Raw genomic sequence first — 22763 nt, forward strand, 5'->3', positions numbered from 1 at the left:
TTTGTATGGTTTCATTTAAAAGTATATTTGGACAGCTGCTGATTGATTGGAGTAAAGTTTTTTTCACATGGCTTTTGCATATATCATGTCAAATTTATTGCTAAGTATATTATCTTTTCTTGCTGCCATTGTAAATGGGATTCTCTTCCAAAATATCTTCCAACTGGTTAATGATTGTATGTAGGAAGACTATTTGTCTATTTGTATTAATTTGGTACCCTGCAAATTTTGCAGGATTCTACTGTTTATGGTAGTGAAGGGGAGGAAGACTATCCTCTACCCACTCTGGGTCCTGTCTGGCTGGGCTACAAATTAAACTGACATGACAGAGAATAGCAGGAGAAAATCAAACAAAGCTTTATAACACGTATACATGGGAGAAACCAGGGGAACTGAGTTTCTGGACAAACGGCGGAGGTTTTTACCTTAAATAGCATATTCACTAGACAAAGGAGGATGTTGGGCCTGGGGGAGTGAGCTATGGGAGATTAACAGAAAGCACAGTAAACAAGAGTATGTGGATTTAAATCCTCACCTTCTGTACTGATAAGAGTTTCTACAGACAATGTCATCCTCCCTTCTTCCTGGCATGGAGAGGGAGATATCTTTACAAACGGAGATTTTCCTTCTAAATGTAAACATTTCTTACAAAGAGTAACTTCTACTTTTTAGAGTTTCTTTCCCTTCTGCAATTTCTTAAAAGTAACCAGCCCAAAATAATCCTCATGCCAAAGAGACATATTTTAGAGTGGCCAATTCTGATCTCCCACAGTAGTTTTCCCATTGATTCGCTTGAGTTTTCCACATGTATAAGCATCAATAAGGAGAGAGAGTTTTATATCCTTATTTCTAATTCTTATGGCTCTACCTCCTTCTCTTACTTAATTGAATTGGCTAATACTTCTGAAAAGTTGTTAACTAGTTGTGACAATAGTGAATATCCTTGTCTTATTCCTTTCCTTTGTGGGAGTACCTCTAACGTTTTCCCATCAAAAGAGATGTTGGCTTTGGGGCTCGTGTATGCATGTGTATAATTATGTTAAGAAAGATTTCATTGATTTTTATTTTATTGATTTTTTTAAATCAGTCATGGGGATTGAATTTTCTTTTCAGCATGAAAGGAAATGACCATATGCTTTTTCTATGTAGACCTAGTATTTAATATTAATGGATTTCCTAGTATTGAATCATTCTTGCAATCCTGGAATAAATTCTACCTGGTCATTATGTATTTTGCTTAATATACTATTAGGGTCTGTGTGACAATATATATATATTTTTTTTGTGAGGAAGATTAGCCCTGAGCTGACATCTAGTGCCAATCTTCCTCTTTTTGCCAAGGAAGATTGGCCCTGGGCCAACATGCATGCCCTCTACTTTATATGGAACGCTGCCACAGCATGGCTTGACAAGCAGTGCATGGGTGCACGCCCGGGATCCGAACCCGTGAACCCTGGGCCGTTGAAGTGGAACGCGCACACTTAACCGCTGCACCACCGGGCTTGCCCGTATGTGACAATATTTTATTTAGAGTTTTTTCCTCAATACTTGTACGTAGGATCAGGATCTGATTTTCTTTTATTGTGTGTAATCTTAACCATTTTTACATCAATTTGAAATTCACTTCATAAAACTAATCTGGAAGTTATCCTTTCTTTTCTATGTCTGTATATTTTAAGTTACATTGAAATGATCTGCTCTTTAAAGGTTTGTTATAGTCCCGCTGTGAAAGCATCTAGGCCTGGCATTCTTTTTGTTGGTGGAAGAGCCCTTGATGACTGAGAGGTTCTTGAATGATATGTTTACTTGTACTTCTTTTCCAATGCAAGTTGTCTTGAATGCTGAGGGCTCCAGGAAGTAGGAAGTAGGAAGTAAGTTTCCAGGATAGAGGATACCTCTCTGGAAGCAGATGGGACTAGGGGATGGAGTGATAGTATAATCTCATCTAGGCTGGGGGAGGAAAATGAGGGTAGCGATGTTGGTGGGTGGGAGGTCTCTGAAGAGAGGCTGCAGGAGAGGCTTAAGCTGAGGAGAGGTCAGCGGCTTCTTCCTCAAGACTTTCCTTCTCACTCTGCATTCCAACCTCTCCCGGGCGGGGCGGGGGGGGGGTCTCTGTCCTATTTTCACAGCTGGGAAGGCAAAAGAATTTCCCATAGTCCACTGAAGTCCTTGGCAGCCTTTGTCTGGGAGGTCCTCAGAGTCACCTCACAGAGGGAGTTTGAACTAACAATAGTCAGCAACCCCACCCCAAATTCTCCCCATTTGCATTCGCTTTGAGTCAGTTTCAGCCAACAAGCCCCATGGCTCACAGACTTATTAGAAAGCCTCAGGTCATAGACATTCCTTTCACGCGTTGAGTCTGATTTTCTGAGGCAGCTCTCACCACAAGAGGCTTTGGAACACCTGCCCACTGCTAGATGGCTCCACTGTGAGGTGGCTTTGCTATGGCAGATGGTGGATGGGGGTGAGGGGACACAGGGCAGGCTCTTCTGGATGCCTTGAGCAGCCGTGTACCCTTCTCTCCCCTGCTTCCTGTCTCCCTGCTCCTTCAGCCCTCTGTGGACCTGCAGGGGTCAGGGGTCTCTTTGCCCCCTTGGCCACAAGACAGCCCACCACCAGGAGGCGCCAGTCCACGAGGCAGAGAGTGGGAGCACTTGGCTGAGGTCACAGCCTTGCAGCTGCAGGATGTTGCACTTGATTAGAGGCGGGGAAGAGGAGGGAGAAGACAGTTGTGATATCCCAGAAGCTCACCCACCACTGCTGAGCCAGAGGGAAGACTTTGGATAGGCGGAATCTCAAAGACACTGCTGAGAGATTGGGCTCTGCCCTGAGAGAACCCTAGGTGGTGTTTCCTGGGGACAAGTCTCAGGCCTGTGGAAAGAGCGACCACTCTCAGCCCCCTTTGTCCAGTGCTGGGATCTGTGCCGGGTCACAGGTTTCTGACTGGAACCGGTGGAGTTGGCTGTGGGCTGGTGTGGGTCTTGCAGGACGAGGGGAGGGCTGGGCTGTGGAAGGACTGGAGGAGCCTGGGGAGTGTCTTACATTCTAGGCCAGCACTTCTTCCCCATTTACAGGCAAATGGATTCCCTTCCCCAGCACCTACAGCCACCCAGCAGCCTCAAGGCCAGCCAGAGCTGCCTAGCCTACAACCTCAAAAGTCGGGGGAGAAAAAATATGGTGGCTCCTTTTAGAGCTTTTAAGTGGAAATGTGAGTCAGCTCCTGACTGATCACAGAGGTCACCCTGCACTGCAGGGGCTCAGAGTGGCCCTGGGAGCTCTCAGTCCAGACCTGCCCCTCACAGCTGTGCTGCTCAGCTCTGGCTGTGGCCACTGCTGAGTGGGTGGCCATACCAGCGAGCCCGGTGAACCCCGTGGGTAACAGGTTCTTCAGCATCTTGAGCATTACACAGATGCCCTTGAGCTCGTTAGATAAAGACTGATAAAAAAAAAAAGTGCATTGTGACAGAACTTAAAAACAGTAGATTGACTAATAGTAATCCAAAGACCATTGTACCTCTAACCACATTTTTGTTTATTTTTTGATGTGTTCCTTCATGGTCTTTCTTGTGGCTCGCCCTATGCAGTTTACGTACTTGTCGAGAGTTTTATCTGTCTGCGACATTGTTTTTGCTGAACTCGGTTTTTCCGAGACCCTCTCTCCTCATAGGCTCAGTTTCACCACCATCTGCAGTCGGCCAGTTTCGGTGGCAGAAGAGGCCACATTTGCTTCCTGTAGGCCCTCTGGGCAGAAGCATGCAGTGGTGTCTCCTCCTGATCTGGGCCCAGGGGCTGAGGCAGGCCCCCCTCCCCGCCTCAGGTAAGGCCTGGAACTGGAGAAGGAGGAAGAGCAGGGAGGAGGAAAGGGCTGGCTGGGAATGAATGCCACATTTTTCTTGAGGAAGGAAACACAGTTTTCAGAGTCCTGTGTCCCCTTGTGTGAGAAAAGGTGATCTCTGAGAAGAAGGAGCAGTTCTGTTTCAGGCAGCAGATAAGCTAACCCTTGGGGTTAGGGGTTCCTGACCAGCCAACCCGAGAAAGGAAGCAGGCGCAGAAAAAGGGACTGAGGAGGAGGAATGATCAGTTTGCCTGTAGAAGTTCACTCCTGCTGCACTGTCCTTTCTTCTGTCCTTGAGGAAGCTTCTAGAAAAACATTGTACGTTTTCTGTGGGTCAAAAATGTCTTCTTCACAGATTCCAGAGATTCTACCCTTATAGACTGAAATTATGTTAAATCGGTTTCCTTCTATATTAAAAATCATAGACAAATGTTTCTGAGGGGGGCACAAATATTTAAAAACTATAGTATAATTTAGTATTTGTTGCTTTCTGAACCGTCTGAGGGTGTGCCCACGGGTGCCGGGGGTGGTCAGCGCTGAGGAGGGTGGTTTTGCCTGGAAGAAACTGAGTTTGTCTCCAAGGCTCCTTTTTTTGGATTTTGTGGCTTTCCTGAAGATTTTTCCAGGTGCCCCAAATGACAGTCAACCAAACAGCCAGGTTTTATTTCAAAGGATAATGTGCCCAGCATAGGACCAGCTGCTGGAAGTACAATAAAACAGACGTGGTGGCTGATAAGGGCTTATGTTCTAGATAGGGAAACAAAAATAAAGTATACGGAAATAGTCAATGAGCTCGTCGTGAAACTATATTACAGCAGAATACCCTTAGAGGGTGAAGGGCTACGTTGTGTAGCAATTATAGTCTACCTGGGAGAGTGACAGGATGGACTGGAGAGACTATCACTCCAAATACCAATTCTGGTCTCAAAGCCCCTTGGAATTTCTACGGGAACATTCAAGGCCAGCTGTGTGTGACCCAGGACTCATGCGTGCTTTTTCCCTTCCCTAGGAGCTGTGACAGGCAGAATAGTAACAGTGGGGAACATTTCTGCAGAGGAGGGTGGCTCTGTTACCTTACAGTGTCAGCTCTCCTCCACTGCTGCCAAAGTGACTCAGGTCAACTGGGAGCAGCGGGACCATCTTCTGGCCGTGCATCATTCTAGCTTCGGGTGGCACATCTACCCAGCCTTCAAGGAGCGAGTGGCCCCGGGCCCCAACCTGAGCCTCACCCTCCAGTCACTGACCGTGAACGACACAGGGGAGTACTTCTGCATCTATTACACCTACCCTGACGGGATTTACAAAGGGACACTCTTTCTGGAGGTCCTGCAAAGCTCAGGTATGCCCTCTGGAGCAGGGTGGCTGAGGAACCTCATCCTCTAGGGTAGAAAATGCGTTCCTCCCAAACACTCTGCAGAGCAGTGTCTCTCAACACTGGTTCACATTCGAATCACCTGGGAGCTTTTAAATGATCCTGATGCTGGTGCCCCATCCCAGACCAATTCAGTCAGAATCTCTAGGGGCAGAGCCCAAGTGTGATAGGTTCTAAAAGCATCCTCAGGGATCCAGGGATTCAAATGTGCAGCCGGGATTGAGAACCACTGTCTTGGGTAAGGAGCACATCTTATGTACATTTGTGAGGAAGACCGGTTGTTAAGGTCATTTGGGAAGGGTTCCCATTCATTGGTTTAGTATCAATCATGCAAATTAGAATTAGCCCTTAAGTTGATCAAGGATTAGAGCACAGTGTACAGTGTGTAAATGTCCAATAATTTACATTTATGTGGGACTTCATATTTCAAAATGCTGTCACATTCATTATCCACCTGGACACTTAAACCAGTTCTTTGGAAGGTGGGAAGGATTATTATCATACCTTAGAGACAGCACAGCAGAGTGCCGATGGGCTCAGACCAATGCCAGACAGCCTGGGTCCCCATCCTGGTGCTGCTGTTGACCTCACACAAGATTACTTAGCATTTCTCATCAGTTTTCTCATCTGTGAAATGAGGGCTGATGTAAGACCTGATGAGGTGCTAAAGTAGAACTGAATTACTCACTACAAGAAAATGCCCTTCCCTCAGTGCCTGGAACGTGGTAAGCACTAAGTAAGCAAGTTTTAGCTGTGAATCCGATTCCCATTTGACTGTTGGATGGAGGTGGAAGTTGAAGCTTGGTGGTGCTCAGAGCGGTAGGGCTGATTTTAATGCCAGTGCTCTGGTTCCACTAAACCATGCCCTCAGAGCTATCAGTTGTGTTGGAGATCAAGTTTTATGAGTTAGCAAAATATGTGCAAACTGGGAAGATAAAAGGTTACCTTAGAGTTTCTTTTCAAAGGCTACTTCTTGGCAGGCTCCCACCAAGGCCCATGCAGGGTGCAGTAAGAACCTTTTCTGGTTCTATGGACAGCCCTCTGCAGCTCCTCTGACCCCCTGCAGCTGTGTTCTCTATGACCCCATTGCCCCCTGTCTGCCTTCTTCCCACCTGTGGCCAAAGTGGAGGACTGCATCCTCAGGGCAGGAGGAACACATTCTGGGGAATTGGGGCTCCCCTTCCTCTCCTGGTACTGTGTGGGTGCCGTGGGCACTGCCCTTATCCTGAGTGACTGCATCTCTTAGCCACCTTTCTGGCAATCTAAGCCTTTGGTTAGAGGGAAGAGGGCCTGGCCTCGGCTACATCCGTCTCCTTTCAAGACTTTCCTGAACTCCTGGGTTCTGCCCAAGCTCCTGGGAAGGAGGTGGGAATGGGATGAAGCAGCCTGGGAACCTTACACCTACAGCACAGCACAGATCTGGGCAATTGTCCCGTTTCTCTCACACTCTTGTTGAATCAAATATCACTCATCTCTTCAAAATGCCCTTCCTGCCTCTTCCTCTTTCCAGTTACATTTTATGTCCTAATAGAAATTCCCTTGTTCATGCTTTAGTTCATGTCACAAATATTTGTTAAGCCCCTGCTGTGTGCCAGGCGCTGGGAAAACAGCCAAGGATAAAGCCTAGAACCTTCCTCCCTCCAGGGTCTCACAGCCTCACTGGGATAAGTGTGACAGGCCTAAGGTGAAAGGTTATATGGTTTTTTCTTTTTTGTATTTTAATATTAATTTTATTTTAAACTTTTTTTTACTAGCATGATTATAAATATGAAGTTTAATAAAAGAAAGAGTTCACTTTCTGGGTTTTTTCCTGGACGTTATTATTTGTTTCATTTCATGATTTTTACTGAAACTGGTTTTGTCGAATAGAGGAAGGGAGTGTTAACAATGGGTCTGCTCTGGTGTGAAATGTGTGAGGCGCACCTCTGCTTGAGAGATTGGTGACTGATTTCATGGTGGGCCAGGCAGAAGGTCTGCTGTCCAAGGAGCTGGGCTTTAGGACTACAGTCCTGTGGTTAGAGAAAGGCCTGGCCGATCCCCACCTCTGTGCCCTGACGCTGAGGCTTCCCTGGGGAATGGCTGCCCTGTGCTTCTGGCCTCTGCCCACTCACCTCTGTTTTTGTCCTCCTTCTAGTGGCTGAGCACAGCGCTGGGATCCAGATCCCATTGCTTGGAGCCATGGCCGCAGTGGTGGCGGTCATCTGCACAGCAGTCCTTGTGGTCTCACTGGCCAGAAAGGTAATGACTCTGGCTGCGCATCTCAGGCATGGGCAGTCCACCCCTGCCACCCTGGTCCTTTCGGGTCCCCTTTCTGTCAGGCCTAGATGTGATCCCCCCACTGCTCTTTGTGCCTTTCTCATGGTCCTTGCTCTGCCTCCTAGTGAAGCTGTTTATGCTGTTCTCTTGTCCTCTCCCTGGTCTGAAAGCTCCTGAAAGGTTGGACTTGTATCCTCCCCATCTTACCGTCAGCTACAGTTCCCAGTTCTTGCCTGTCCCTTAAGCCACTCCTCTGAGACTTTGACTTATCTGCTATGAGTTTGATGCCTCTTGGGTATCTGCTCCTATGCTAGGGATTTTTATACATCAGCTCATTCAATTTTAGCAACGCTTCAGGAGTGCTGGGCTACCCGGCACTTTTGCAGGATAAGAAATAAACACTACAAAAATTTAGGGGTAAAAGGTGCATAGCAACAACAGTAGGATGTAAATCCTCTGTTATTCTAGCTTAACAGGTCACATGGCTGAAAGGGTCCTGGATGGGGAACTGGAAGATTTAGTCTCTAACCTCAGCGTTGGGTGTGTGATCATAGGGAAGTTGATAATATTCCAGGTCTCCATTTCTTCATGTACAAAATGGTGATTATGATTCTGCTTGCTTTGTATCGCAGAGTTGTGATGAACAGGCGGCATGTTGCATGTGAAAGCTTTGTTAACAATGCAGAAATATATCAACATCCTTGTGTCATAGACTGGTAGCTGTTGATTAGGATGAGTGAAAGAATCTCCACTCCTTGTTTTGTCTGCCCTCTTGGGCCTTTTAAGCCATCCCAGGTTGCCTTAATTCACGTCACCAAACAAACATTCTGGGGAATGCAAGCCTGTGATTCCCAACATTGTTTTCCACCTCATCCTAGATCTGTCTCCCTGGTTCCTGATGCACTGTCCCTCCAGCTCTGGTTCCACTCAAGTAACAACTCATCTCTGTAGCCCTGATGTTACTCTCTCTGCACTATGTACTTGGGGCTGTTATTACTGAAACATGTGGCTTTACAGCTACCACCTTTTTTTTTCCTATTTGTTTTGCCTGTTTTTTTCCTCCTATTCTTTCTTGCCACCTTTTTTAAAATATAGTTATTTTTAAAATTTTATTTATTTCTTTATTGAAGTCACATTGGTTTATAACATATAAATTTCAGATGTACATCATTGTATTTCAACTTCTGTATAGTCTGCATGGTGTTCACCACCAAAAGTCTAGTTGCCATCTGTCACCATATATATGTGCCCCTTTATCCCTTTTTCCCTCCTCCTGGTAACCAACAATCTGGTTTCTGTATCTACGTGTTTGTTTGTTTGTTTATCTTCCACATATGAGTGAAGTCATATGGTATTTATCTTTCTCAGTCTGACTTATTTCACTTAGCGTAATACCCTCAAGGTCCGTCCATGTTTCTTGCCATCTTTTGAATTAAGTACTTTTTATTATTAAAAAGATTTATTTGGTAGTTATACATTTTTTCTTGTTATTCTTTTAGTGGTTACACTAGAGATTACAAAATATGCCTGTGACTTATTAAAGTCTAATATATATTAGTACTTTAATCATTTCTTGGATTATGCATGAACCTTAGAACACATTAACTCTTTTTACCTACCTCCTCAACTTTTGCTATTATTGCCAGTATTTTAGTTCTTTCCACATTTTAAACCCCAAAAGAAATTATTCTTGTTTTGTGAGTCAGAATTCACTTAGATTTACCCTGTTACTCTTCATTTCTTCTTGCATGTCCTCTCGTATAACTAGGGTCATTTTCCTCCTACCTAAAGAATATTCTTTAATATTTCCTTTTGTGCAAGTATGCTGGGGATGAATTATCTTGGTTTTTGTTTGTCTGAAAATCTCTGTATTTTTCCTTAGTGTGAAAATGGTGTATTTGTTTTGCTGGATATGGAATTCCATGATGGCAGTTACTATCTTTCAGCACACGGAACATACGATTCCTTTGTCTCTGGCTTCCTCTATTTTTGTTGAGAAACTGTGTGAGAGGCTTATTTTTGCTTCTTTGAAGTTATGTTTTTTTCTTGTGGTTCTTTAAAAAATTTCTTTCTCTGGTGTTCAGCAATTGTTCAGTGATATAATTAGATATAACTGTCTTTGTATTTATTCTGTTGGGGTTTGGCGAGCTTTTTGAACTTGTGGCTTAATGTCTTTTGTCGGTTTTAGATCATTCCAGGCTATTGTCTCTTCATATATTACGTCTTCATCCTTGTTTTCCTCTTCTTCTGGAATTCTAATTACAGGTATTTTCAACATTTTGACTTTTCCCCATGTCTCTTCTTATCCTCTTTTTTTGTATTTTCCATCCACTTGTCTCATCAAATTTTAGAGTGGATGTTTTCTTTTGATATACCTTCCAGTTTACGAAGTATTTTCTTTGATGTATCTAATCTTCTGTTAAACCCATCCATTAACTTCTTAATTTCAGTTATTGTATTTTTCAGATCTGGGACTTCCATTTTGTTCTTTGTTTGAATAGTTTACAGTCCTCCAAAATTCTCAATCTTGTCTTTTAATTCTTTGAAAATATTAATTATAGTTATCTTGAAGTTTGTGCCTGATAATCCTATTAATTGGGTCCTCTGTGGGTCTTTTAATGTTGGTATTTTTGCTCCTATCTTGTCTTCTTGACCATCTGGTTACTTTTCATTGAGTGCTGTATATTCTACATGGAAAGCTATGAGGCTCTAGATAATATCATTTTCCTCCAGAGAGGATTCCTTTTTGCTTCTATCAGGTGACTACTCTGGAGGCACATTCATTCCCAAGTCACCTTAATTAAATCAGTAGTGAGAGGATGTAAAGCTGGACTTAATTTCTAGTGCTTCCTTACTCATAGAGTGTAGTCCTTTGGGGACTCAACTAAAAGCCAGTGGTGTTTGCCGAAGTCTCCTCTCCTTGGTGGTTTCCAAACTCCAAATTTTGTCCATCCAGCCATAAGCTCTGTGTTATCTGCTGTATTAGCCTCTCAGCCATAACTTGCAGGCAATTGCCTCCCAGAGAAAATGTCCCCAAATGCTCATCTCATCTCTCTGGGCTTCCTTCTTTTGGATCTTGCTGCCCAGCCCACAAATTCCTCACTGATTTTGTAGATCTCTGATTACTACAAATAGCTGTTTCTAACATTTGCTTCAACTTTTTAGCTGTTCTCGGTGGAAGTGTTGGCTCAAAGCAACATAGTCAATCATAATTCTAGCAGAAGCAGAACTCCTTGATGTTGTATTTCTTATCAGCTTTCAAAGGTTGACTTTTACAAGCAGGGCAGGCTTAGCTAGCCCATCCACTCTGTACCTTGGGCTATATTGAGTCAAGACCCCCCCACCTGAGTTCTAGTCCCACTATGCCTGATTCCTGACCAGCCACTTAGCCTGCATCTGGCTGGGTCACTGCCAGTCGCAGAGAGGGGGTGAAGATTTGGACAGCTTTGTGTTCTTAGGCTCTGGTTCCATCTTGCTTGCTGATTGTGAGTTCTTGCCCTCTTTCTCTCTTTCTCCCTCTTCTAGAAATAGAGCATTCTTTGATTTTCTCTTCTTTCTTATTTAACATCTATTTGACTTTTTAAACTCTTGTCACTCCCCTAAAGACCATAGAGACCTGTTTCCCTCTCCAGGCCTCAAAGTTAGGATAAATTACACAAACTGGAATTGCTTAATAAGAAAGTGCCATTGTCATGTTCTTCTGCGTAGACCTCATGATACTTGCATTTTAAACAGCTGGAATTCTATATCCCTGCCTTGATCCCTTTGTGTATATTTTCCTACTGTTAATTCTGCTTGTGGAATTCTACTTTTCCTGCATACTCATATCTGTTCTCAGTGACTAATCTTGAACTTTTAGCCTAATACTTTACATCTTAAATTCTCTTCGTTTTCTGTGTAGATAAACCTATTTTGTTTTCCTTAACTACCATCAATAACAAGGGTATTTATGTAACAATAACATGCTCTGTTTGACACACATTCTATCTTTAGCCAGATCTACAAATGAAGAGAGTCCAAGAACCCTTACTCTAACTTTATTTCACTGAGAACAGATTGGAGCGAGGATGGGGAAACGTATTTTGGTAACAGAGCCAAAGTCATGTTCCCTTCTGTGAGTTATAAATTTCCCAGGTCTTCTCCAGTCATGGGTCTAACAGTTCTTGAAGCACCTGTTGGATCTTGCTAATATGGTCCAGAGAGAATTAAAGAGATCCTCCAGATGGTAGGAAAGCTCACGTGATAGGTGAAAGCTACATATGGTCTTACACCAGCAGATGACTCCTCGGTCCACCAACTTACCTGCAAAAATCTCTGTTGTCACATGGTTCAAACCCTCACTTCTTGGTTTACGAGGCAAATGTTGAGACTGATGACCTACCTGGTTCATAGACATGTGGCCACTTATTCTTTATCATTCAACAGACATGGTTGAACAGTGTGCTGGAGATCCAGCAGTGGCTGAGATGTGGCTCATGCTATGGAAGAAGCCAATGACCCATAGTATTTTCATTTTTGTCTTGGCTATCACAGTAGACATGATTAGGAAATGAAACCACTGGGGGAAATGAGGATAAGAGAAGTGATTGACTAGAGGGGAGAGGTGAAGAGAATGACGATTGCTTTCTGAGCTTGGAAGGGAGCAGCTATCATGTTTGGTGAACAGATGTCCTCTGTTGTCACCAGTGTTCTACAGTTCTGGAATGGAAGTATGGAAGGCTCTTTAGAAACAGCAGAACAAATTTTCTTATTAAGGATTAAGACTGGTTAATTTTCATGCCAGTAACCCAGACTAACTTTGGTCATTTTGTGTAGGAGATGGGGAAAAGGTGAAAAGAGAGAGTCCAGTAGCTATCAAGTCCTGTGGCTCCCCTTCTATAATGTTTTATTCACCAGCCCCCTCTTTGACATTTCCACTGCTGCCTGTCTAATTTCAGGCCCTCTGCTTCTTTCATGTACTTTGTCTATAGTCTCCCATCTTTTCTCTCTCCTTGCTCAAATGCGTTTTATAGTCGTATCATTCAAGGTCCAGCAGGGAACACAAAGTACTCTCAAGTTGGGTAGTTTGAGGACAGTTCAATAAGGAGATTTACAAAGGACTGGGCAGCATATAAGAAAACCATAAGGGGGAGTGTAGCAGTGTATTGTTACCACTCCTAGTTCTTTCAGTGAAAGGGGAAAGGGTGATTACCAGAACCTGGAAAGAGAGAGTTGTATGGAGGGGACCACCTTGAGAAGCGCTTTAATCTTGGATGGAAGGTCACAGCCAGTCCACAGCCACCTTGCAGAGAGCATGCCGAGGGAATATATACCCTCACCTCACTCCCCTTCTCTCCATTCTCCTACTGTTGCTCTGCATTGGCTGAATCCAAACTCAAGCCAGAGAGCAAGGGAACCCACTGATGAAGTACATGTAGTTCAGTTTTCTTAGGGCACAGAATACGATGCACTAGGTTGGAGAGTAGAGTTGACGGGGTGAACGAATAATATCCACACCAGTACTGTTCATAGACCTGGAACCTGGGCAAGAGGTCTTGACTTTCCATTGGGGTGCTGGCCTCAGCTTTCTCTCATGTATTCTTAATCACTTGATTATATATATAAGCAATACTCTGTTCATCTATATTTCTCCTAGGAACACTTGCTTTATTAGCCATCTTAATATACCCATGGGTCAGGCTTCCTTGGCTGCCATTGCGTTAATTACATCTACTTTGTTTCTTACATGCTGCCACCTGCCCTTCTATCATTTTGGGATCTCCACATCCCTGTTGCTACTAGAGATCCAGTTCCATAAAAGCATTTCCTACTTCAGCTCCAGCCTACAGAGGAGAGAAACCACTGAGCTTCTCAATGATGCTGGTGTCCCCTCATCAGCCCATTCCTTTCCACCATAGCATGTCCTCTGGATCTTCCCTAGAAACATAATCAACGTTGGATTTTTAAAATTATATAGTACAAGGATTGGCAAAGTTTCTCTATAAAGGGCCAGGTAGTAAGTCTTTTAGGCTTTGTGGGGCACCCAGTCTTTGTTGCAACAGTTCAACTCTGCCATTGTAGCATAAAAGCACCATAGACAATATATAAATGAATGAGTATGGCTGTGTTCCAATAAGCCTTTATAACACTGAAATTTGAATTTCATGTAATTTTCACATGTCATATAATTTTCATATGTCATTCTTCTTTTGAATTTTTTTAACTGCTTAAAAATATAAAAACCATTTTTAGCTCATGGGCATTACAAAAATCCATGGTGGGCCAGATTTGACCCATGGGCCTTAGTTTGCCAATCCCTGATTTAGTAGTTATATCAGGAAAAATTCTGTTTTTTTCCTTTTCTCTATTCTTAACACTGCACAGAACACTTCTCACACCAGATGTGTGGGTTTATTCCCACACTGACCAATTCTCCTCCATCATCTGGGTGTCCTGCAATCAATTCAGTTTTGACATTATCTACTTGGAAATCTCACAAGTTAAGGGCTCAGTCCTACAAGACCACTCTCATTTCAGACGCCAATTGCAAATCCCAGGTTGTCACCTGTACTTCTGACTGACTGGCTATAAATTGAGTTTCCCATAACCCCCTCCTTGGATTTGATAATTTGCTAAGACAGCTCATAGAACTTAGGGGAACACTTAGTTACATTTACTGGTTTGTTGTATAATAAAGAATACAGATGACTAGCCAGATGAAGGAGATACATAGAGTGAGGTCTCGAAGGATCCAATGCACAGGAGCCTCTGTCCCCATGGAGTTGGGGTGTGCCACCCTCCTGGCATGTGGATGTGTTCAGCAACATGGAAGCTCTCTGAACCCCATACTTTTAGGTTTTTTATGGAGACTTTACCATGTAGGCATAATTGATTATTATGCTATTTTCCAGCTCCCTTCCGTCTCTGGAGAATGGGGGATAGGATTGAAAATTCCAAGCTTCTAATCATGGTTTGGTCTTTCTAGTAACCAGTCTCCATTAAGGAGTCCATCAAAAGTTGCCTCATTAGAACGAGAAACACCCCTATCACCCAGAAAATTCAAAGGGATTTAGGAGCCCTGTGTAAGACATTTCTATTACTCAGGAAATTATAGGGATTTAAGGAGGTCTGTGTCAGGAACTGGGGTTAAAGACCAAGTATTAGAAGGAACTGGGGGTAGAGACCACTATATATGTTTCTTATTATTTTACATGGGTCCATTATAGCATTGTCACTTCTCTGAGAGTTTTGTTTCTTTCTTCCATAGTTTGCCAAAGCAGTGTTGGCCTCTTTATTGACAGCAGTATATTAGACTTGTCTCCTGGGGCCCTTGTGAGGGTGTTAAATCTTGAGTCATGGGATGTGTTCCAATATCAACAAATTATCCCTCATTCAGTCTCATATTCTTTTCACCCAGCCCTGACCCATCACCCTCAGGATTCACTCCCAAACATGCTTTCCCGGTTCCTGCCAGTACATGTTAGTCAGGTCCTAGTTATAAGCTCTTTCCTCCCTTAACATGCTTAGCATTCCCTCTGTTAGGGTAGGCTGCGATTTTACCCTAATTATGGGGCCAATGGCCAGTAGAGGAGGTAGAGGTCCTGACAGGGCCCCATCTCCCATCTAGGGGGAGTGGGCCACTTCTGCAGCTCCGGATGATACAAGAGAAGCAGGTGGCTCAAGGCTCTCAAGTCCATCTACCCAGAGGTCCTCCTCCCAAGTCACAAAGATTCCTCCTTTCCTACCAAGACCCTGATTTTGGCATCGGAGACTTGCTCAGGCTTAGAATCCACCTTCTTTGTAGTTCTGACTCTCGTACAATTAGGTCCTGTGCCTGGTTTTCAGTGCTGGGGGTGAGGTTTCTTTAAATGCTTCCAAGGAGGAGCTTTGACTCTCACACTTGCTTTCAGATGCTGATAGATCTTGAGCCTGTCCGTCTTCGTCTTCTCTCCTCAGTGTATCAGTGGAATTTAGTAAAAGTCGCCCAATCCCACAGTCCTAATCATCACTATTTACCCCATACTTCTCAAATGTCAGAGATGTTGCACCAGCTCATGATCCCCTCTGTCTGTGTCCCATCCCACTTCACCACCAGTGGTGGGGTCAATATTCCCATCCAGCTGGTGAAGGATTCCCCTCCACAATCCCATCCTTAGGGTCTGCCTTCTAGGGCCTGTCCCAGGAACAAGTGTTTTAGATCAGGTTTCCAGAAATAGAGCCTGACATGGGAATTCTGGTGAGACGGATTTATCAGGACGGGCTGTCAGATGAAGGGTAGTGAAGGAAGCAGAGTAGGGCTAAGGGAAGAAAGCTCAGCTTGATGTGATCTCAGCTGGAGATGTGCCTGAAGCAAGAACTGTGTGTAAAGTTGGCCGCATCTCAAAGCAGGGAGCTGGCCTTTTGAAGCCCACCTCAGTCAGTCATTGACTGCTGGCTGCTCACCAAGGAGGGCTCAAGAGAAATTCTTCAGCGAAGGGGCAGCTAGGAGCTGTTCACAGCCTATACTCCCAGTGTCTGGGGAATGGGAACCCTGGCCAGGTAGAGAGAATCTGAGCAGAGCATCCGTAGCGTACTCTACAGACCCCGAGAGCCAGTAGCTGGCATCATTTAAGAGCATGGCCTTTGGAATCAGGCAGATCTAGGTTTGGATCCTGGGTCTACCGCTTGAGTAGCTTCGTCCCCTAATTTTGCTGAGCCTCAGCTTCCTCATCTGTAAAATGGGAATAATGATGGTGCTGCCCTCATAGGGTTGTGGGAAAACTTAAGTCAAATAACTCATGTAAGGCACTTGGTATTTTTCCAAGCATGTATTAATAACTATTATTTATTTCTTAAAATTAGCATAAATTTTATGTACTATAGCACCTCATAATACCTGGTGATCAATAAATATTTATATTGCATGGATTTATTATGACTAAATGCATGAATATAATTTGCTAAGCAGCTATTGGGAAAAGTGCCGCAGGGACCTTCTGTGAGGGAAAGGAGAGATGAGTATGTCCATCTCCAGGATAATGACTGCCAACTGTCTGTTTTCCTCACGTCCTCCCAGAGAGCAATGTCTGTCCTGGCAGGACCCAGCTGCAGTCGCCGTAGCTCCCTTTGGTCCTTTAGGACAACATCAGTGCCTTAATTCCAGACTTGTTTTTTACACTGATGACAATTACAGAGGGAGGGAATGAAAACGGAACAGCTGAGGGACCCATCTCAGGCATTTTTGCATTTCCCAGAGGACTTTTGGAAGCCAAATAGTCTTAAGATTCCAAGGCAAGGGTGGCCAGTCTAAGAATGGGAACAAGAACACACCAACACAAAAGGTCACAGTCAGTTCTTCGAGAAAGAATTGGATATTCATATTGCCAAAATGGATTGAGTTGCATCTAGGGATGTAGTCCTTTAAGCACACCATCGTCCTGATCTCTGATAACCACCCTTTTCCTCATACCTACGGTAAGGTGCAGCCACATCTACTGAAAAGGCATGAATGGGACAGTGCATGTGGCGTGACCTCCTGACTCATGTGTGTGCTTCTGGAACTGTGGCCTCTCTCTAGGCCCAGCTCCTCAGGGCCTGCAGTGTTTGCCACCCCTAGTTTTTGATATTTGTTTATGGTGCACATCCATGCGGCCCCATCCACCCTCCCTTCCAGCCTCCCTGCATACATGTGCGCACTGCTCAGCTTGACACTAGCCAATGGTGATGCTGCTGTTTCCTATCCTGGAAGAAGTGGGGGGGGCGGGCAGAATGAGGTTTGGTTTGTGCTTGTTGTTATTTTCCAAGCCTGTGTGTGATTCTTTGTGATTCTGTCATTCAGACCTATGGTAGGGGTGAGTGACATGCTTTAGAGCAGTCTCAGTAAGGCTAAGAGGGTGTCAGCTTTGCACTGGGTGTCATTAGGCACCTCTTCTGCCATCCTGCTTGCGCCTGCTGTTCTTCAATTTCCTTGCCTTAGCACAACCCTCACCTCTGATGCTCTCATATAGATGTGACGGCTGACTTCACATCCTTGATTGTTGCAAACAGATTTCGCTGTCTGTCCTGTTGTCCCATAAGTGTAATTGTAGTTGTCTGACCAGGAGTTCCTACTTCGATTTAGAAAATCCTGTTCTTTTAGGTATGGAGCTGAGGAAGAGTGTGTGTGTGTGTGTGTGTGTGTGCACGCATTTCAGTCCTAAGACATATTTTGAGCATGTGTTATGGGCTCTGAGTTTACAAAGAGGAATACAGCTTGGATTCTTCCCTCAGGGAACTCAAAGTTTGGGGCCTGGAGAAGACAGAAGGGTAAATCAGTAAGTTTCAGACAGCACTGAATGTTACAACAGAGAACCTCTAGGACCATATTCTAGCACATAGGAAGAACATAATGTTCCCGGAAGGGTCAGAGAAGGCTTTTTGGACAATATGCTGTGAAGCTGATTCTGGAGGAATGAGCAGATAACTTTTCAGGGAACTGTGGGGAAGGGACAATGGGTGTAGCATATACAAAATCGGGGAGGCAGGAAACAGTGCATGGCATTCAAGAAGGTGCAAGACGAGAGGCAACTTGACTGAGGAGAAAGAGCATGGCCTGGAGTCAGACGAACCCAAGTCAGAACTGGATTCGTCCTTGGGCAAATGACTTCACCTGGCTGTGCCTACTACCTCATTCAAAAGTAGAAACTTCCGTAGTGTTGTTGCTGAGATTACATAAAGAAGCTAGCCCAGTGTGTGCTTATAGCAGATTCTCAATAAACGGTACCTCTCTGGCACCCAGGCCCTATACCAGAAGTTGGGGTGTTGGTTGAGGAAACACTATGGGAGATGAAGCTGGAAAGGTGAGTGTGCCCAAATCACAAAGGACATTTTGAGGGACATCACGCATAGTCTTCTGTGAGTAATGTAGTGAAATTAGGGACTTACTTCCCGGAAGAATGCACCCTTACACAATGTTTTTTATATCATTTAAGCAGTTTTACAAATCCCCTGCGGTCCACCTGTGGCTCCTACAGGAGGTTAAGCACCCTCCTGTGGACAATGGGAGGCAGTGAAGGATTTTAGGCAGAGGCGTGGCACGATCCAACTTCCATTTTTGAAAAATCATTTTGCTGGTGGCCATGTGGAAGTTGGACCAGTGGTAAGAGGGAATCTAGAGGCAGGCAAGTGTGGAAGTACAGGTGAGAGATAAGACATGGAAGTAGGGGTGGAAAAGAGGGCAGAGATTTCAGAGCTAATTAGGAGTAAAATTAGATGGGATCTTATGACCAATTAAAGTTTAACATTAGCTTCCAGGTTTCTGGTCTGCTGGTGCCAGAAACCAGAATGGAGAATGCAGGGGCAGGAGCAGTTTGTGGAGGAGGGAGCATGATGGTTTTGTGTGAGACGGGTTGATCCTGGGCTTGCTGAGGGTCATCAGGTGGTGATGCCCAGTTAGCAGGTGGACATCTGGGTCTGGAGTTCAAGGCAGAAGCCTGGTCTAATTTGGACAGAGATTTGGGACTCTTCCATGGACAGATGGTGGTAGATGTACATATGGATGAAGTGACTCAGAGAGTGTTGAGTGTGAGAAAGCAGAGGGCAGAAATTTGGGGAGCCCCTGTATTTGGGGAGCTGATGTGTAAGCAGAGAAAAGAGAAGACTTGGCTGAAGGTGAAGGTGGGGATTCACAGGAGGAGGAGGAGTATCAGGAGAGAGTGATGTCGTTGGAGCCAGAGAAGGAGAACGTTTCAAAAAGGTAGAGGTCTACAGTCTCAGATGCAGTAAGGAGTAAGAGAGAACTGGGACTGAAAGTTGCTCACTAGGCTCAGTGACTAGAAGTCCCAGGGTGTGGGGCACACGGCCTGTGTAATAAGCGTAGTTTCAGTGGAGTGGTTGGTACCGAAATCTAGCTGTGACAAGGCTGAGAAACGAAAGATTAGGGAATCAGTGTTGGTAAGAACGTAAGTTTGCCTGCATGTGTGTGTAAGAAAGGAAGAGGGAGATCATTCTAACTATCTGTCATGTTGGTGAGTAACTTTTGAATAACAACTCCATATACTCACTTTGTAGTTTGTTTGTTTTTAGAAGAAATCTCTCAGAATCCATTCTGCGGAAAATGGCATCAGGACACCATCAGAACAGGAGGAATGGAGTCCCAGTGCTCCATCATTCCCTGAAAGCAGTGTCCAGGCAGAAGCGGTGCCTGCCAGCCTCTGCAGAGAGCAGAGGGGAGAGGACTATGCCGAGCCGCACGACTACTTCAATGTCCTGAGTTACAGGAGCATCGGGAGCCTCCTCTTCCCAGCAGAGACCGGTTAGCTCCTAGAGGCATCTTCTGGAGATACAGTCCTGTCTTTGCTATCACAGATGGAGAAAAAAGCATCTGCACTCTCCATCACTGCTGTGTGTGTGTGTGTGTGTGTGTGTGTGTGTGTGTGTGTGTGTCTTTACTTGAGTAAATGAATGTCATCCTCTTCTCTGTGTTTCTTCTACACTTCCCTTCCATTCCATTGTGGCAGACACGGGATGAGCAGCTTGTGTCTTGGTTATGAATACAATGTTAAAAAAAAACTTGACCTGGTTTTGAATCTGGCAGTTTGAGCAGATTCTGTGGCTCTGAGAAACGAATTCCTCCTAGTAGCACTGGGCAGGGTTTTGGGCTACAGGGTTTTGTGGTGGAAAATGATTATGGTTTGACTGCAGACTCATCTCATTTCTCACTGTCATTTTTGTGAACATTCATACATTCAAGGCACTTTATGAATAAGGCATGGTACTAGCTTCAATGGGGAGATTCAAGGATGAGTAAACCATGCTCTTGGGTCTCAGGCACGTGAGAACTTACAGTTAAGTGGGGAGACAACATTTACATTAAAAGATAGTGAAGAGATAAGGATACAAGACACAGGCCTTTGGGAAGAGATGTCAGTTCAAGGTGAGGTGGTTGAGATATAGGCTTATCTGTGGTGAGGTGGCCTGCGAGGATGAAGGGAACAGTGAGGCTGGTCTGCTGAGAGCAGAAGTTCTCTCTAGGGGACTCGTAGAAACTAAAGTTGGGAGCTAAAAGCCCCACAAGGAAGACCCTGGCACCAAGGGAACCAAAAAGACTTCAGATTTTATTTTCTGGGCAAGCAATTCAAGTCTCCGTGTGTTGGATATCCTCAGAGTCCAGTGATGGTTTGATACAGAAGACTCTAGGCTCTTCCAGCCACAGAAATGGTGCGTGTCCACCAATAGTGCAGGAGCTGCATCTTAGACCTTGGGCCATAATCCATCCACATTTTCTCTATCAATCTACCGTTGAGCCTTTTAAGAAAGAGTCGGCTTTCCACTAAAAGAAAAACCTGGATTTTTAAGTCGAGACTTTTCCTAGGGAAAAAAAGAGAGAGTGATAGAGGGTTTAAAAAACGAACACCCTCAAACTGGCTTCTCTGAACCCTTAAATTCACGCCTGACCTCTTTGTGCAGGCGTTGGGCTGGCATCCGAGCTGCTCATTTCTGTTCAACTGGCATTTAGGCTTTTATTCTCCCACCACTTCTCTCAGAGGAATGAGGGGGGAGGTTGGTTTACAGGTGACTGGTTTTCTTTCATGGGCACAGGAACCGAGAGAGAAGGTGAAGCAAGCCTGTCTTTTGCCAACTGTTAAAGTGAAGCGTTGCCCTGCTCCCTAAGAATTAGGCTGGTGGAGCCAGAAGACAATTCAACTCCTGCTCCTCTTTGGATTTTTATTTTTCTCACTTTTCTACCCAACAGGTATTTAGTTAGCGCAAGGAGCTGAAATCTGTCCAGAATGCCAAGTCCTTTGGAAGAGAGGTAGAGGCATGTAAAATGCTATTTCCCAAGGCAGTTCACAGCATTTTTCTTGCAAAACTAGTTCAAATTGGTTGGGAGTAGAACACAATTCACAAGTTGGAAATGAGCTACAGTGTAATGACAATAAGAGAGTGGTGTTTTGATTTGGTGGAGAGATATATTGGGCCGAGGCTGGACTGAGAGTTGGGTGTTATTTAACGTGATTATGGTAACTGGAAATGTTTACAAATACCATTCGGATGGTGATAAAAATACAAAAGGACCCATAGATACTGTAAATGGGTCAGGTTACTAAAGTGAATTTGAATTTGACAGGAAATAAATTTTAAAATGGAATTCACTGAACTAGATTTTCCTTGGAGGACCAAAGAAGAAAATCCCCTAAAAGCCAGATTCCTGGAGACACGCGCAGTCCAGTATGGAAGCCACTCTTCGTGTGTAGCTATCAAGCACGTGAGATGTGGTTAGTCCAAATTGAGATGTGCTGTGCTGTAAGTGTGAAATACACACCAGACTTCAAAGACTTAATATGAATAATAAGAATGTAAACTATCACATTAGTAATTTAAAAATATTGATTATGTGTCAAAATGAGAATCTTTTGGATATATTGGGTTAAATAAAATATATTATTAAAATTAATTTCACCTGTTTCTTTTTACTTTCTTAATGTAGCTACTGGAAAGTCTAAAATTGCGTATATGGTTCCCATTATGTTTTTATTGGGCTGTGCAGCTCTAGACCCAAGCCAAGCTGGTACCTGGGGTGGGGTGTCTATCTCTGACAGGTGGTCTCTGTCTCTTTCTGTTGCATTCAAAATAGGGTTTGAGGAAGCTTTTCCCTCTTATTATGTCTTTTGAGAAATATTCAGCGAAGAATCACAGGGGAGATTGAAGTGGGGGACCACTGAGTGGAGACAGGAACAGACCCTAAGCTCTCTTGGATCTCCTCTTGGATTCTCTGACAGGAGGAGGGGAGAATAAATGAATCAATGAATGAGAGTTCAGGGAGGAATAAATTTACTGATTTCCTACTTTTTATCAATCACTCCACATTCTAAGCCTGGGCATATAGAGTCTGATCTATAATCCAAAGAATTATACTAAACAAGAGAAATTTTGAGACATGAGGCTTTGAGGTAGATGGTCTTCACGAGTGGAGAGGACCTTCATATGCAATTTTATTTCATAACTTATCCCTTCTCACCTGGTGAGGCCCTGGAAATGAATCATCACACACTCAGGTTCATACAGATTCCATTAGTGCTGAGCTGGACAGGCAGGGCGGCTGTGTGTGCTGCACACGAATGGCAGCATTCTGGTGAGCATGCCACACCCCACACAGAGGAGGGAATCAGCAGCGTGGCTGTGGCTGTCGGCTGTGGGTGTGAGTTTTGTTCAGTCTTCTGGTTCTTTCCAGTTGTGCTTCATGGCTGTAGTTAGTAATCACCCACATCCACTTCAAAGCACACCTGCCAACAGGCCCAGGGGATCCTTATGTGTGTGAGACCCTGAGCTTTCTGGAAGTCAGAATTATGTACCTTGATGTTT

General features: G+C 44.4%; 1 protein-coding gene across 3 annotated transcripts; it reads left to right on the forward strand.

Annotated features, from left to right (window-relative positions):
- Window positions 1-2731: 2731 nt before the first annotated feature.
- Window positions 2732-21823, forward strand: TIGIT (T cell immunoreceptor with Ig and ITIM domains). 3 transcript variants are annotated; one of them, XM_058555829.1, is made up of 5 exons: window positions 2732-3817; window positions 4845-5174; window positions 7342-7445; window positions 19485-19713; window positions 21529-21823. In XM_058555829.1, the coding sequence occupies exons 1-5, from the start codon at window positions 3754-3756 to the stop codon at window positions 21540-21542; spliced, it is 741 nt and encodes a 246-aa protein (XP_058411812.1). In that variant the 5' UTR covers window positions 2732-3753; the 3' UTR covers window positions 21543-21823. The 3 variants fall into 3 exon arrangements, with proteins under 3 accessions (XP_058411812.1, XP_058411813.1, XP_058411814.1); XM_058555830.1 differs by having other exon boundaries at window positions 19488-19713; XM_058555831.1 differs by having other exon boundaries at window positions 19485-21823.
- The last annotated feature ends 940 nt before the right edge of the window (window positions 21824-22763 follow it).

This window comes from Diceros bicornis, chromosome 15, assembly GCF_020826845.1.
Source record: "Diceros bicornis minor isolate mBicDic1 chromosome 15, mDicBic1.mat.cur, whole genome shotgun sequence".
Classification (NCBI taxonomy): domain Eukaryota; kingdom Metazoa; phylum Chordata; class Mammalia; order Perissodactyla; family Rhinocerotidae; genus Diceros; species Diceros bicornis.